The 14,897-nt window shown below is 38.7% G+C and overlaps 1 protein-coding gene across 3 annotated transcripts in view; it reads left to right on the forward strand.

Moving 5' to 3' along the window:
• Positions 1-14,897, forward strand: part of LOC584323 (glutamyl aminopeptidase) — a 55,879-nt gene that overhangs the window by 19,368 nt on the left and 21,614 nt on the right. For 2 of the 3 annotated variants that reach the window (XM_030972590.1, XM_030972593.1), the window contains exons 6-10: positions 6,100-6,234; positions 7,149-7,289; positions 10,248-10,417; positions 10,927-11,006; positions 11,384-11,573. In XM_030972590.1, coding sequence (XP_030828450.1) covers positions 6,100-6,234; positions 7,149-7,289; positions 10,248-10,417; positions 10,927-11,006; positions 11,384-11,573 — 716 coding nt within the window. The remainder of the gene's footprint in view (positions 1-6,099; positions 6,235-7,148; positions 7,290-10,247; positions 10,418-10,926; positions 11,007-11,383; positions 11,574-14,897) is intronic. The other variant, XM_030972592.1, reaches the window with a different exon arrangement.

Below are 14,897 nucleotides of genomic sequence, written 5' to 3' on the forward strand. Positions count from 1 at the left end.
TTAACAGGATGTGGCTCAATTGCAGGAAATCATGGTTTAGTCCGGCAGCCAAATCCAGATTATTGGCCTAACCTTGTTTTATGGTCTATAGTTTTTTTTCAATGGATTTTGATTGCCTAAAGCTTCTATTTCAAGAATCCAATTGCTGACACTCTATCAGCCTTGAGCAATTTAAGATATTTGACGTCATACAAAATGGCCGCCAAAGTACATGATTTTCCTTTAAAAATAAATAATAAATATATAATAAGGAATTTTTCTACAATTTTGTGCAGCCAAATGTCTGTATCTCTCTAAGACCATCACTAAAAAAAGGTTTTGTGATGTTGCATGGCCATAGATGAGCAGCTTATTTGCATATTTTGAAATAGCGCCCTCTATAAACATATTAATTTGAATAAAATATGTGTGCCAGCCAAATGCCAATTTCTTAAATCTATGTCACGTTGAAATCATATGAAATGCTTTTTGGGGGCAACAATTGCAGTTGTGCAGCATTCATCTGTCATCTTGTTTGGTCCAAATTTAGATAGGGTAGGTGTGGGGAATTGGAGACCCTCAAGCACATTTGCATAATTTACATAAACATGAACATTGTTACACATACAGAAAGTTTTGTATTCTCTACAGTAACTTTTTCTTTTTATTTGGTAACAAAATTGTGGTCATGGTGTAACTGATTAATAAGATAATGATTAATGACGTCATCACCAAAGGTCTCTCATTACCTACATGTGTAGGTAATAAGGGACAGTTACAAATCAAGACATCTTAAATACAATTTGAATGAAAATGGGATTGTTATAGTTAGTTCAAACACTTTTTGAAAGAGATACATGCAGCCAATGAACTTACTGTAATTTTGAAACGATTTTAAAACAATGTGGCCCAAATTATGTCTGTAGTTTTTTGTTTACAGTAATAAAGGTGCTTTAAATTATTTTTAAATACTTTCAGAATAATGTTCTGGCAATGTGACTTTTACATTGATCAAATTCACAGCATAGACACAACTTCTTAAAATGAAATGCATTCAAATTAGAATGGTGACACGAACAACCAAATATGTTTCATGATAGTGCCTTTCAACATGAAATGGACAACTGGGGGAAAGTAGGCCCCCATCTTGGACCTGGTGTCCCCCATTGCCTACACACATTTCTGATCAGACACCATTCATAATGTGCGTTGCAACACCCATTCACAACACACAATGGACATAAGTTTTCTGTGATGGTTGGCACACTTCATAAACTTCCTTTTAAAACTAATTTTTAAGAGCCACCCCTAAATATATACATACACCACAATATTCAGTGAAAATTGTGTTTTTTTATATCAGAGCAAAATTTTACGATCAAAATTGCTTATCTTGGTCAATTTTGCCAATTATTTTTTTCGGAGAGAGAACGCAATGTAGTCTTCGAAATGAATTGGATAAATGCAGTAGTGTTGTTAAACGCCACATATGGCGCTATAGCAATATTGGAGCCAATACGGACAGACAGTGATGGGTTTAAGCTTGGTGGTCTCCAATTCCCTACGGTCTCCAATTCCCTACACCTACCCTACATATTTCAAGAAACAAAAATGCCTATGAAAGAATTCATTTGTCATCAAATCGGTGAGAAGTGGTTTTACGGCACACATTATTATTCCATCGATAGGCTTTATTTAGACCAGCATTGCTCCAACGTCAGTGAATGTGGATAAAGCAGTTGACATCTGTACTAGACACTGTTCGTCGTCGTCGTCGTTGTCATATAGATTATGGCTCACCCTTGTGACCCGTTTGATGAGACCTTTCGATCGGCATCTGTTTCCTGCAATCCGGTAGAGTGTATTTAGTATTTAGAGGGTGGGTAGTGATTTCCCTAAGGTCGTCACTCCATCTGAGCTTGAGTCTTCCTTTGTTACGTGTTTCTTCAAAGGTACCTTGAATGATAATTTGTCAAGGTTGTCTCCTAATCTTCTGCTAACGTGACCAAACTATTGTAGCTTGTCCTTGTCAATCCTGGTAGCAAGTGGCGGTTGATCTCCGATGATAGACATTAATTGTGTACATTGGTGATGTAATCTCTTCATGATATCCCAAGTAGCTTCCTCCAACACCACATTTCAAAGGCAGATATTGCTGCCCTGTCTGCCTTTCCTAATGCCCACGTCTCGCAGCCATAGAGTTCCTACTTGGAAAAACAATGCCTTCATTACACGAATCTTAGTGGCAAAGGTGAGGTTCCTGTCCTTCCAGATATTTGACAGTGTTGAGACCGATGTTTTATTCATGGCCAGATGTCTCTTGATATCTACCGAGCTTCCACCCTCCTTGACAATCATTGACCCAAGAACATTATATAAACTTGTCCACTTGATCAACTTCTTCTCCATCAACCACCATGCTCTGCTACATGTAGTTAATTTCCACCAATCATGATCTTGGTCTTTTTCACATTGAGGTAGGTTCCAAATTATTCACTTGCATCCTTCACTCTGTTTTAAGGAGTTCTAGTAGTTCTTCTGATTTTCTTGTTATAAGTGTTGAAAGTGGCATAATGAGCAAAAACACTTAGAGGGGCAGAACAACAATCTGCATCACCACCACTCATACATGCTACATACAGGCCCCGTGGACCATTTTTTTAGAGCGGGGGTGGGGGGGGGGGCTAAAGTATTTACGATCAGGAAGAGAGGAGCGCAAATTGGCGTGGGGTCCAGGGCCCCCGGAAGCTCGGGGGTTGTAGGCAGCTAATAATTGTCAGATGAGCATCCATGCAGGGGCCTGTCTTAGGGCCCTAGGTGGGGTTCAAGGGGCACAGCCCCTGGAAGCTCAGGGGTTTTAGGCATTTAATAACTGTCAGATGAGCATATTTTGATACCTCATTTCACCTCGGGTCACTTTCTTTATACAAAAAGTGAGGGGGGCTTAAGTCCCCTGAGCCCCGCCGTTCCGCGGACCCTGACATGTAGGCTTTTAAATAAGCATATTTTTTGCTTGACTGTGAATTTAGGGATTTGTCATTTTCCAACATACGCTTAACAAATTATAATTTACTAAAGAGTGATAAAAAAAAACAGGAAAATCATGTCATTTCAGCAAAATTTGTAAATCACTGGTATCGAATATGAAGAAAAAACAGTTTGAATTTTATTTGGGGGTCAACTGTCCCACCCCCCCCCCTCCCTCCCCCATCAGTACGCCAGGGAGTGTTGTATTGTCGGCGTATCTTAGGTTGATGATCGTTCGTCCACTAACAGAAACTTGACCATAAAAAGCCTCATGATGAATTCAGCACAGATGTTGAAAAGTTATGGTGATAGGATGCAGCCTTGACGGACAACTTGACCAATAGTGAACCTTTCGGTGTAGCCATTCTCTGTTCTTACTGTTGCTTCTTGGTCTTGGTAGAGCGACTGGATGAGTTGAATAATATGTGCTGGAAAGCCCATCTAGCTCGTATTCTTCCATAGGCGTTTATGTTGCACGCAGTCAAAAGCTTTGGATGATCAATAAAGCTAGGGAGAGAAGTTGTTGAAATTATCTGCTTTTCTCCATCGAATTTTCGAGATTGCCAATTTGGTTTCTTGACCCTCTTTCTTTTCTGAACCCTGTTTGTTTATAATTCTTTCAGCAATTAAGTGCAGAAGAATCTTACTGGCATGCGGAGTAATAGAAATAGTGCGGGTGTTGGCACATTCATTTTTAACACCTTTCTTTGGGAGTGGGAGAAAAACAGCTCTATTCCAGTCTTGTGGCCATATTCTCTGTCTCCATATTTGTTACACAGCTTATGCATGACCTTTACGCCCTCCTCTCCACTCTCGTTGAAAAGCTTCGCAGGGAATTTTCAATACCAGGTGCTTTCCCAGGTCTCAGATGATTTATTTCTTCCTTCGCTTCATTTTGTAAGATGTCAGGTTCAAGCATTGGCTCGTCCTCGACGCTTACTCCTTCATGAGCATCAACTTCTTCAGTTTATTTTGCAGTATACGGTTTTACACAATATTACTTCTTCCACCTTGCCTTTATATCTTCATCCTCTGTTAAAATGTTCCCATTTTCATCCAGCAAGACATATAAGTTTGGGTCTAGGTTTCTTGGTCAGTGACTTGATGTGTTTAAACATGTCTCTAGTGTTGCTAACTTCACTATCTTTTCATGACAACAAACTACAGTTGATCGACATCATATATGCGCGAGTCTACAGGATGATTGGGTGTTTAGAAATAGGCAAAAGCACAAGCTGGTCATTACCGTCAAGATGAGGTTCCTGTTGAAGTGATTCCAGGCAGTGATGTCATGCCAAGGAAAGGCCTGTCCACAACATAATTATAAAGAAGCAGGCAACATCCCCGGGCAACATCATAGCACAGCAAGCGATTCGAATTGATGCTGATGAGAAGAGGTACAAGGGTCCTATAGTGGATGACACAGACGTCTACGTACTACTTTTGCATCATTATCTACATGACGGACTTATAAAACGCCAATGACCATGGAGATGCCCATCACAGACCGAACTGTTACTGATGTTCCTGCCACTGTAGACAAGTTAGGAGATATCATTCCATCGATGTTGGTAGGACATGCGTTGACGGGATGCGACACTCTTGGGGCATACTTTGGCATCGGATAGGGTACAATGCTGAAAGTGATGAAGCAGAAGATTCGACTCCCTTAGGACTCAGTTGGCAATATTGATGCAGCATGGCCATATGTCATCACTCAACCTACTCAATGTTTTGCTTCATGTTATGGACAATCAACAACAAGCTCAATGTCAGAGGCTCGTATCAACGTGTGGCTATCAAGGGTCCGAAGACTAGGAGCTACAAATACTCCAAACCTTGCCTCACTACCTCAAACTACTGAAGCGTTTGTAGAAAATGTTAAGAGAGCTCATTTGCAAACATGTGTGTGGGAGCATGCCTTACAGTCACGATCTCACTTCGAACACATTTGTTTTGAATATTTTTGCAGAATTAAGTGTTAAATGACACCCTCTTCCGCATGGAATATTTTAGGGTTCCCAACACTTTAGAGGCTTTTAAACAAATTTCAAGATTTTGAAGCAAACTTATAAACGGATATAGTCCTGTATCGTATTGGTAGTTCGTAATTTTTAGGTTCATATAAAAGAATCTAGTACCTTAAAATACAAATCTAGTTTCTTAACGCTGTCACTGAAAACGGGCATGTATCACCATATGTCACCTCATATCTATGGGACAGAGAGCATAAAATTCAATCGTGTTTTCTTCGAGTATTAAATTACAAAAAAAAAATGTGCAGCACTATTTTTACTCACTGTATCCAGTGCATCTGACTCATGACATATGATAATCTCATGTTAGAAATTGGTATTTGGCCATCATTTTGAACTATGCAAGTTAATGTGTCTATAGAGGGCGCCATTCTGAATTATGCAAATTTATCATTTGTGATCATACAACATCGCAATTTTTATTTAGTGATGATTCTAGAAAAAAATCAAGATATTTTACTGCCATTTAATGTAGTAAAATGCTGTTAACACTTTTTATATCATTAATTTTTGTTAAAAAGGGGATTTTGGCGGCCATTTTGTATGACGTCACATATGTCAAATTGCTCAATGCTGACAGAGTGTCAGCAATCGGATTCTTCAAATTGATGGTCTAAGGAACTATAATCCCCCCAAAAAAAACTATAGACCCTAAAACAAGGTATATCGAGATGGCTGCCGGACTAGTTGGAATTTCTGTCACGTTTAAAATGTTTGTTATACATAAACATTCGCATTGTTTGCTCTCAATCTATCGTTGTCATATTTCTATGATGTTAGTTAAGGAAAACTCCAACAAGTGGGGTCATGGATTTGTTTAAATGCCACAAAGAGAACAAAATCACATTGTAACAATTACTGTCACCGTTTACTTCAGTGTTCATTTTGCCTCAAAATCGTTTACTAGAAAGAAGCGCACTATAAATGATCAATCATTTATCATAGAATTACTGATCACGACCTCTGAAAGTTTATTTAGAGACTAAAGTAGTGGCACCACACCTGATATATTGATTGATTGTAAGTCTGTGTTTCAATGTTTTCATTCCATGATCAGATGGATAAGTTCATCATACTAACTACCCGTAGAGCAATGAGCAAAGACCAGGAGGCTAATTCACATCCTATCTCAGTGACAGTCAATAATCCTAGTCAAATCCAGGAAATATTTGATGACATCTCATACAGTAAAGTAAGTTGCTTTCTTAGTTAAATCTATCATCCTAACATGTTCAGCTGTAGGAAGTCTGTTACAAAATGCAATAAACAAAGAAAGATACAAAAATTAGTCATTTTAAAAAAAATCTCTTATAAAATGCCAGTACCTCATTACCTCAGTTCAATATCTGATAAAGAGAATGACATGAATGGCATATATGTGTCACTAAATTGAAGTCTTATCACATCCGTCTAAATTTGGTTTGATGTCTTCTGTGCTATTTCCTTTTTTTATCTTATTTTCATCAACCTTCTGCTCCTCTCTCTCTCTCTCTCTTTCTCTTTCTCATTCATTACATTTCCCTATCTCACAAGAGGTTGCATGACACCAGGCCTCTGAGCTAGGCAATTCAACAGGTGTTTTTTTGCCTCATCTCCATGACAACTATTACAATAGGCAATCTTTCCCCGATGTACAATATCTTTGGGGAAATCCCCCAAATTTCCCATTGACAATAATTATGTACAATAACCTCAAATATTTACCAAATTTGTTCTAGTCTACATGCGTAACAAAGCATGACATGATTTTTCAGCTCAGATAAGATGCGTGGTATGAAGAACATAAAACCAGAGGAACCCACAAGCAAACAAACCTGTTCATGATGGCCACAAAATAGACAGATATCTGATATAACTAATGATGATTGTATTCGCTGGCTTCACATTCAGGGAATATCGCAAACATCGCCCCAATCTTTGACAAGTGGCAATGTGTTTGGGTTGCAGGCAATACATTCTAATATCCCTCCCAAAGCCAACCAATATTATATGATTATTAACAATTTGTGTTATTATTCACTTCTTTTCCTTTCTCTTCTTTTCCTTTCTCTTTTCCTTTCTCTTCTTTTCCTTTCTCTTCTCTCTTCAATATCTCTTTTTATCCAGGGTGCAACAATCTTGAAGATGTTACAAAGCTTTTTGATGACCGGTGACCAGGATATCATGATGCTGGGAATCCAACGTTATCTCAAGCAGTATAAATTCAAAAATGCTGTGACATCTGACCTCTGGAATGCCTTATCAACGGTAAACATGCTTTATATGCTGGAGAAACAAAGTTGGCAAATAATTGTTTCAAACATTGCTCTGTATCCTATCTCTGTAAAATATTGACAAGAGCACTTTGATGAGTTTTTCATAGCAAATGACCTTTTTAGTAATGTATTTGAATTTAATTCATAAATCTTTGTTAAGTGCCATGTTACAAATTATTTAATTTTCCTGTTACAAATAATTGTATTTCAAAAGTCAGAATGCAAACTGCATACATTAATTGTCGATAGGTAGGACAAACATTGGCCATGTTCAGACGGGCTTCCTAGTCGGCGTAAGTTTTCCCTGCAGCATTAAATATTCCATACACCATTAGTTATCCATACGCTTTACGCTATTCCTTCCACCGACCCAGTCTTACTCAGCATAACTTCTGGAAGTGGTTGTGCCCGCCCTAGTCGACCTCAACCCAGCTTTCGCATCTAAACCACGCAAAATCTAATCTTCATTTTCAATCGTAAACAAACAACCCTTGTGAAAGGTCACAGATACTCGAGCATCCACACAGTCAACTAAGACTATCCTCTAGTCGTGTTAATAATGATAATAATAATAATAATCTTTTAAAGTTCACTCCAAATTTTATTAAACCAAAAATGGAAATTCTTTTTGCCCAATTGATCGTGAGACCCGGCAGCCACTGAGCCGCGCCAGATCGACGTTGCTCTATCCCTTATTGTTGAACGCCAAACAAGGTAGCAGCAACTCCCGTCTTTTGGTATTACGCGGCCGGGGTTCGAACCCACGCATTCCTGGAAAAATCCAGGAGTATCAGTCGGCGTAAAGGTCGGCTTAGCTAACACGACTATTGTTCAGACGGTCACTACGCCGACCTTACCATATTTACGCCAACTAGCTCTAAACACGACTTTTACTCCGACCAAAATTGCCATCGTGTGAACATGGCCATTATGGCTTGTCCTACCTAACAAGACGTAATGTATGCAACTCGCATCATGACTACTGAAGTACAATTATTCATAACAGGTGAATGAAATGAGTTGTAACGAGGCACTTAATAAAGATTTGTGCATTAAATCTGATTACATTACGAAAATGGCCTATTGTGAGATTCCTATTGGAGTAATTCTTTTCTTCCTTTTCAACCAAAGCTTGTTGTGAATTATCTAGAGCTAAGTCACTCAGCATGTTTCCACAGAAAAAAAGTGGAACACGGATTATCTCTTCCGGAATTGAAATACTGTGTCGTGACGACACGGTATTTAACCAATCTGTTTCCGCAGAGCGCAGCATTCCGATTAGCCCCGATTCCGTGTTCCAAGTCAGGCAAATACTGTGTCAATCGGAAGTCAAGATTCAACCTTTGACCTCGATCATGGATCCAGATCTACACAGGATCCACGCTATTCTATTGTGACGTGAATTTTTCATTGTTACGTACAGCGCATATATAAACATATTATTGTGTACGCATATTTCAAAGTATTTTTCAACCAATCACGCTGCAGTGGTGATTGGGGCTTCGCATGCTCTGTTGATCCGCCAGACACGGTTTGTGGTTATGATAATCCGTATCTCAGTCGACACGATTCGACACGCCTGTGTTTCCACAGAAAAGTTACACGGTATGACACGGTATTATACACGCAGGCACGTAGCCACGGGGGAAGGGGGGGGGGGGCACGCGCCCCCTATAATTTCCTGGCTACGTGCCTGATTACACGGGTAATACCGTGTCGATGTTTTTTGTGGAAACACGCTGACTGTAATACTTTGTTTGTTTTCATCCTGATGGGTAGGTCATCACATCTTTTGACCATCAACACATTCATTGTGATTATAGAAGAAAATATATTCATTGTGATTATAGAAGAAAATATAGAACATAAAGATTTTGACAAATTAAGTATTCTTTTGACCTAATACTTACGGTAGTCCACATGAACTGAATAGATTCTGTGTATTAAAGATGAAGTTGAGTTCTGGTCATGCGATTGCATTGTGAAAGAAACGGTGCGGAACCGACCAGAAAAGGTTGATCATCTAGCATATAAGAATTTGTGTGTATTGCAAGGTTCTGGAATCATCAAAATGATAAGAAATTTGGCCAAGTCTTGGTAAAGTTACAAACACTTGCACAGAAAGCTGTATATGGGGCTACACGAACACGTGGCGTAAAAAGCCGGCCCCCCGATGTTTACGATGTTACATGCATATTTAGAATATGAAGGCATTTGATGAGCCATGCTTTCAGGGAACATGTCTTAACTGATGTTCTTCCACACTTGCATATTATAAGAATGATTAATGCTCACAATTTTTTTTTCACCTCTTCCCAGAACTCGACCTTCTCTTTAAGCATATGGGAATGAGACAATTATGTACTCCATGTGTTAATCCATTGACTACTGAATTGTCATTTCCCCCCATAGGTTCAATACATGAACAACCCGATTCCAGTTGGCAATGAGTTAAAAGAGCACATGGGAAACATTTTGGCATAACTTCTTTCATTTCATGTTGAATTCATTTTAGGCTATTTAGTCTTAAAGGTAAATACCAGTTTTGGAAACGCCCCCTCTCAAAAAATGAAATGGAAGCTCTTATACCAATCATGTGGAAGAATATGTTTTGACTAATACGTGATTATACAAAATTTGCCGGGAAACCGCCAACAAATTGATATATTTGGTAAATTATTATATCTATCCGGACTGGATAGATATCGCGTAGTCCCATATACATCTTTTTGTGTACAGTGCTTGTAACTTTACCAATTTCTTATCATTTTGATGAATCCAGAACCTTGCAGTACCCACCAATACTTATATGCTAGATGATCAACCTTTTCTGATCGACTCCACAACGTTTCTTTCACAATGCAATCGCATGACCAGAACTGGTCTATACCTTTAACAAGAGTAGTAACCACTTAGGTGATATAACATTGTTTGATTAAAACATCATCAGGTCGCTAAGGAGAATGGACATAATGTAGATGTTACTGCTATGATGGATACCTGGACACTTCAGATGGGATTCCCAGTCATCCATGTCACCCAGGCAGGCCTGGCTACTCAACAAAGGTTTCTGATTTATCCTCAGGGAGAGCCTTCAAATGAGGCCTCTTCAAAGTTTGGGTAAGTTATTCATCCTTATTCCATCATCGTTAAATCATAAATAAAATCATCAATTGTCTTTTAGACTCATAATGCTTTTGAAGGTGTTACACATGCTTGAAATTTAATGAGGTAGATAATGAGTCTTATCGTCAGAAGGTGCTTACACACCCTTCACACAAGAAATATCAGAACAGAATCCATGTGATGAATCCTGAAAACGAATCCTTGAATAATGATAACAACATGTTATAGAAATATTAAGTTTCATTATTATATGTACATACCGGTATGTTAAAAAACCATTTTGACATGAAGTTATTGTTTGTATATTCTGTATTATACCTTTACATTCATATGTTCTTTGTTATTCAGTTATTATATTTATTTGCTGGATGTTAAACTAAGAACATTATCAAAATTCTAGATCAATGAGACGCACTCTGATTGTGATGCATCTGGTACATGGAGTACATCTCTACTGAAGCAATTATCAGTTACTTTCCCCACCACACTCTTTATTTTTACAGGTATAAGTGGACTGTTCCTGTCACGTACTTCACAGATACTGACCCTCAAACCAAGACTATCGTTATGGAACATGAGAAAGGTAAATAAAACTTAATTTAGAATAGATAATTTTCTCTTCATATATCCTGTTGTGAACAAATCTGTATACAGCAGTATGTCTATCAAATTTATGATTTCAAGTGTTTTGGATCATTACATAATAGCAGGGGCAGTGATTTCTTTTCATGACCGGGGGGGGGGGGACGGAATGTGAGGGATGAGGGAGCAGTGGCGTAATGAGCAAAAACATTTTTTTGAGGGGCAGAAAAAAATCTGCATCACCCCCACTCTTACACGGAACATGCAGGCTCATGTTTGTTTATATTTCTTTGAATAATACCCGCCCGTGTATTGTTATGGACTGTACAGTGCAAGATAAATCTTTTACATTTCTCTGTGTTTTCCTACAAACCATAGCAAGTGTGAATCTGCATGTAGAAGGTGCTAGTAAATGGTTCAAGGTCAACACAAAGCAGTCTGGGATGTACCGTGTGAACTACGAAACATCGACCTGGAGAGCATTAATAGATCAACTCCGGACCAACCACACTGTGTTGAGTGCTGCTGATAGAGCTAACCTCATCAATGATGTATTCAATCTGGCTTGGTGAGTCATGGTTAAAAACACCGAAGGGGCAATCCAACCCTTGTTATACTTTCATCTGTATGAAAGCAGAAAAATAAGAGAAACAGAATGGTGAAAGTTTTAAATAAATCGGACCAATAATAAGGGAATTATATATGAGAATCACTAAGTCTGCGCGAATCTCAAATTGGCGATTTGGTCAGTGCAGTGTGATGTTTGTTTGTCGTAGTAAAAGAATATCATTAATGTATGTGTTTCTCCTAAGTGCTTTCTTCCTTGGGGCACTATTCAAATTATAGGACTTCTAAAGAGAATGGACACTTTTTTGTAAAAAATTGAAATTTTATGTGTTGTAACGAATAGGAAAAGTTGTCCGCCACTACATCACAGAGACATTACCCCTTCAGCCTAAAAAAAACCTAAAACCCCCCCCTTTTGGATTTTTTTATTTTTTTATTTTTATTTTTTATTTAATTATTAAAAAAAAAAAAAAAAAAAAAAATTATTCCCATGGCCGACCTAAAAAAGGTGACCTTACTCCCCCCCCAACGGAGCAAAATGTCAAAGTTCCAAATTTCGAGACAAAAAAAAAAAAAAAAAGTGTCCTCTTACCCCCCCCGCTTATTCAGCGGTCGGCTGAGGCGTTGCGATTTTTTTGGGACCAAAAAAAAAAAAATGTGTCCTCTTACCCCCCCCCCCCCCCCCCCCCCCCCCCCCCCCCGCTTATTCAGCGGCTGGCTGAGTCGTTGCGAAATTTTCGGACCGATTTATAAATGTTAAAACCCCCCCCTTGAAAAAATCCTGCGTACGCGCCTGCCTTCAGCCAATATGAAGACCCCATACCCATAGGCCCGAATTCACAAAGGAAGTTGAAATTTAACCCATGGTTTAAAAGGGTCAATGTCGCTATTCATAAGGTCAGCTATTCATAAGGTCCGCTATTCATAAGGTCCGTCATTCATAAGGACCGCTATTCATAAGGACCACTTTTCATAATTGGAGAAAAGGGTCATTATTCATAAGGTTCATTATTCATAAGGACCGCTATTCATAATCGGAGAAGAGGGTCGGTATTCATAATACGAGAAGAGGGTCGCTATTCATAATGCAAAATCGGGGTCGTTATTCATAAGGGTCGCTATTCATAATAGGAGTAGAGGGTCGCTATTCATAATACGATATGCGGGTCACTATTCATAATACGAAAGGAGGGTCGCTATTCATAATAAGAGTAGAGGGTCGCATTTCATAATACAAAATGAGGGTCGCTATTCATAATAAGAGGAGAGGTTCGCTATTCATAATGCGAAATGAGGTTCGCTATTCATAACACGAAAGAGGGTTGCTATTCATAATACGACTAGTGGTTCGCCATTCATAATGCAAAATGAGGGTCGCTATTCATAATACGAGAAGAGGGTCGCTATTCATAATAGGAGAAGAGCTATTCATAATAGGAGTAGAGGGTTGCTATTCATAATACGAAATGAGGGTCGCTATTCATAATAGGGTCAATATTCATAATATGAAATGAGTGAGGTTCGCTATTCATAATAGGAGTAGAGGGTCGCTATTCATAATATGAGTAGGGATTCGTTATTCATAATAGGAGTAGAGGTTCGCTATTCGTAATAGGACAAGAGGGTCGCTATTCATAATAGGAGAAGAGGGTCGCTATTCATAATACGAAATGAGGTTCGCTATTCATTATAGGAGAAGAGGGTCGCTATTCATAATACGAAATGAGGTTCGCTATTCATAATAGGAGAAGAGGGTCGCTATTCATAATAGGAGAAGAGGGTCGCTATTCATAATACGAAATGAGGTTCGCTATTCATAATAGGAGAAGAGGGTCGCTATTCATAATACGAAATGAGGTTCGCTATTCATAATAGAAGAGGGTCGCTATGCATAATACGAAATGAGGTTCGCTAGTCATAATAGGAGAAGAGGGTCGCTATTCATAATAGGAGAAGAGCTATTCATAAAAGGAGTAGAGGGTTGCTATTCATAATACGAAATGAGGGTCGCTATTCATAATAGGGTCACTATTCGTAATATGAAATGAGGTTCGCTATTCATAATAGGAGTAGAGGGTCGCTATTCATAATAGGAGTGGATGATCGCTATTCATAACATGAGTAGGGATTCGTTATTCATAATAGGAGTAGAGGGTTGCTATTCATAATACGAAATGAGGGTCGCTATTCATAATAAGGTCACTATTCATAATATGAAATGAGGTTCGCTATTCATAATAGGAGTAGAGGGTCGCTATTCATAATAGGAGTGGATGGTCGCTATTCATAATATGGGTAGGGATTCGTTATTCATAATAGGAGTAGAGGGTCGCTATTCATAATAAGAGTAGATGGTCGCTATTCATAATATGAGTAGAGATTCGCTTTTTTATATTAGGAGTAGAGGTTCGCTATTCATAATATGAAATGAGGGTCGTTATTCATAATAGGATTAGAGGGTCGCTATTCATAATACGAAGCGAGGGTCGCTATTCATAATATATATATATATATATATATATATATATAGAGGGTCACTATTCATAATACGGGATGAGGGTTGTTATTCATAAAATGAAATAGGCCTAAGCAATATCCAAAATGCTCATAACAAATGGAAAAATGTTGGAAGGAGGACACCCCCAAGGCGACACATGGCCCTGAATATTTGTCTTGTTTTTAAGTAGGTTTGAAATTTGTTATCCAATGTTATAAGCATAATTGAGAATTTAAATCAATAACATTTGAATCATGAAACATCCTCAAGCTCACCTCCCCTCCCCCCCTCCTCCCCCCTCCTCCCCCCCCCTTCCTCCCCCCCCCCCCTCCCCTCCAGTCCCAGTTTAGTCCCATATCAATATCTTTCCGTGTACAGTGCTTGTTACTTTACCAAGACTGGGCCAAAGTTTTTATCATTTTGATGACTACAAAACCTTGCACTACACACCAATACTTACAAGTTTATGCTAGATGATCAACCTTTTCTGATTGCTTCCACACCGTTTTTTTCACAATGCAATCGGAAAATAAGACTCAACTTTATCTTTAAATGCATTATGGAAGAAAGGAATATAATAGACTAGCCCATGCAGTAGCTGTACGTCTCGACATTTTGTGTGATAAAAGTGCTGAGATATTATGACGGCACTCATATATTTTGTTTTTACCTCTGACATTTTTTCCTCTGACATTTTTACCTCTGACATTTTTACACCGAGCGGATTAAGAGTAGTGAACGGTACAACGAATCGTCGTCTTTCTCTAATATTTTAATGGAACGTCAAAGCTTCCGCGCTTCGCACGGGAAGGGGGGTGGGGGGGTTGA

This window comes from Strongylocentrotus purpuratus, unplaced genomic scaffold, assembly GCF_000002235.5.
Source record: "Strongylocentrotus purpuratus isolate Spur 01 unplaced genomic scaffold, Spur_5.0 spur5_scaffold_6, whole genome shotgun sequence".
Classification (NCBI taxonomy): domain Eukaryota; kingdom Metazoa; phylum Echinodermata; class Echinoidea; order Camarodonta; family Strongylocentrotidae; genus Strongylocentrotus; species Strongylocentrotus purpuratus.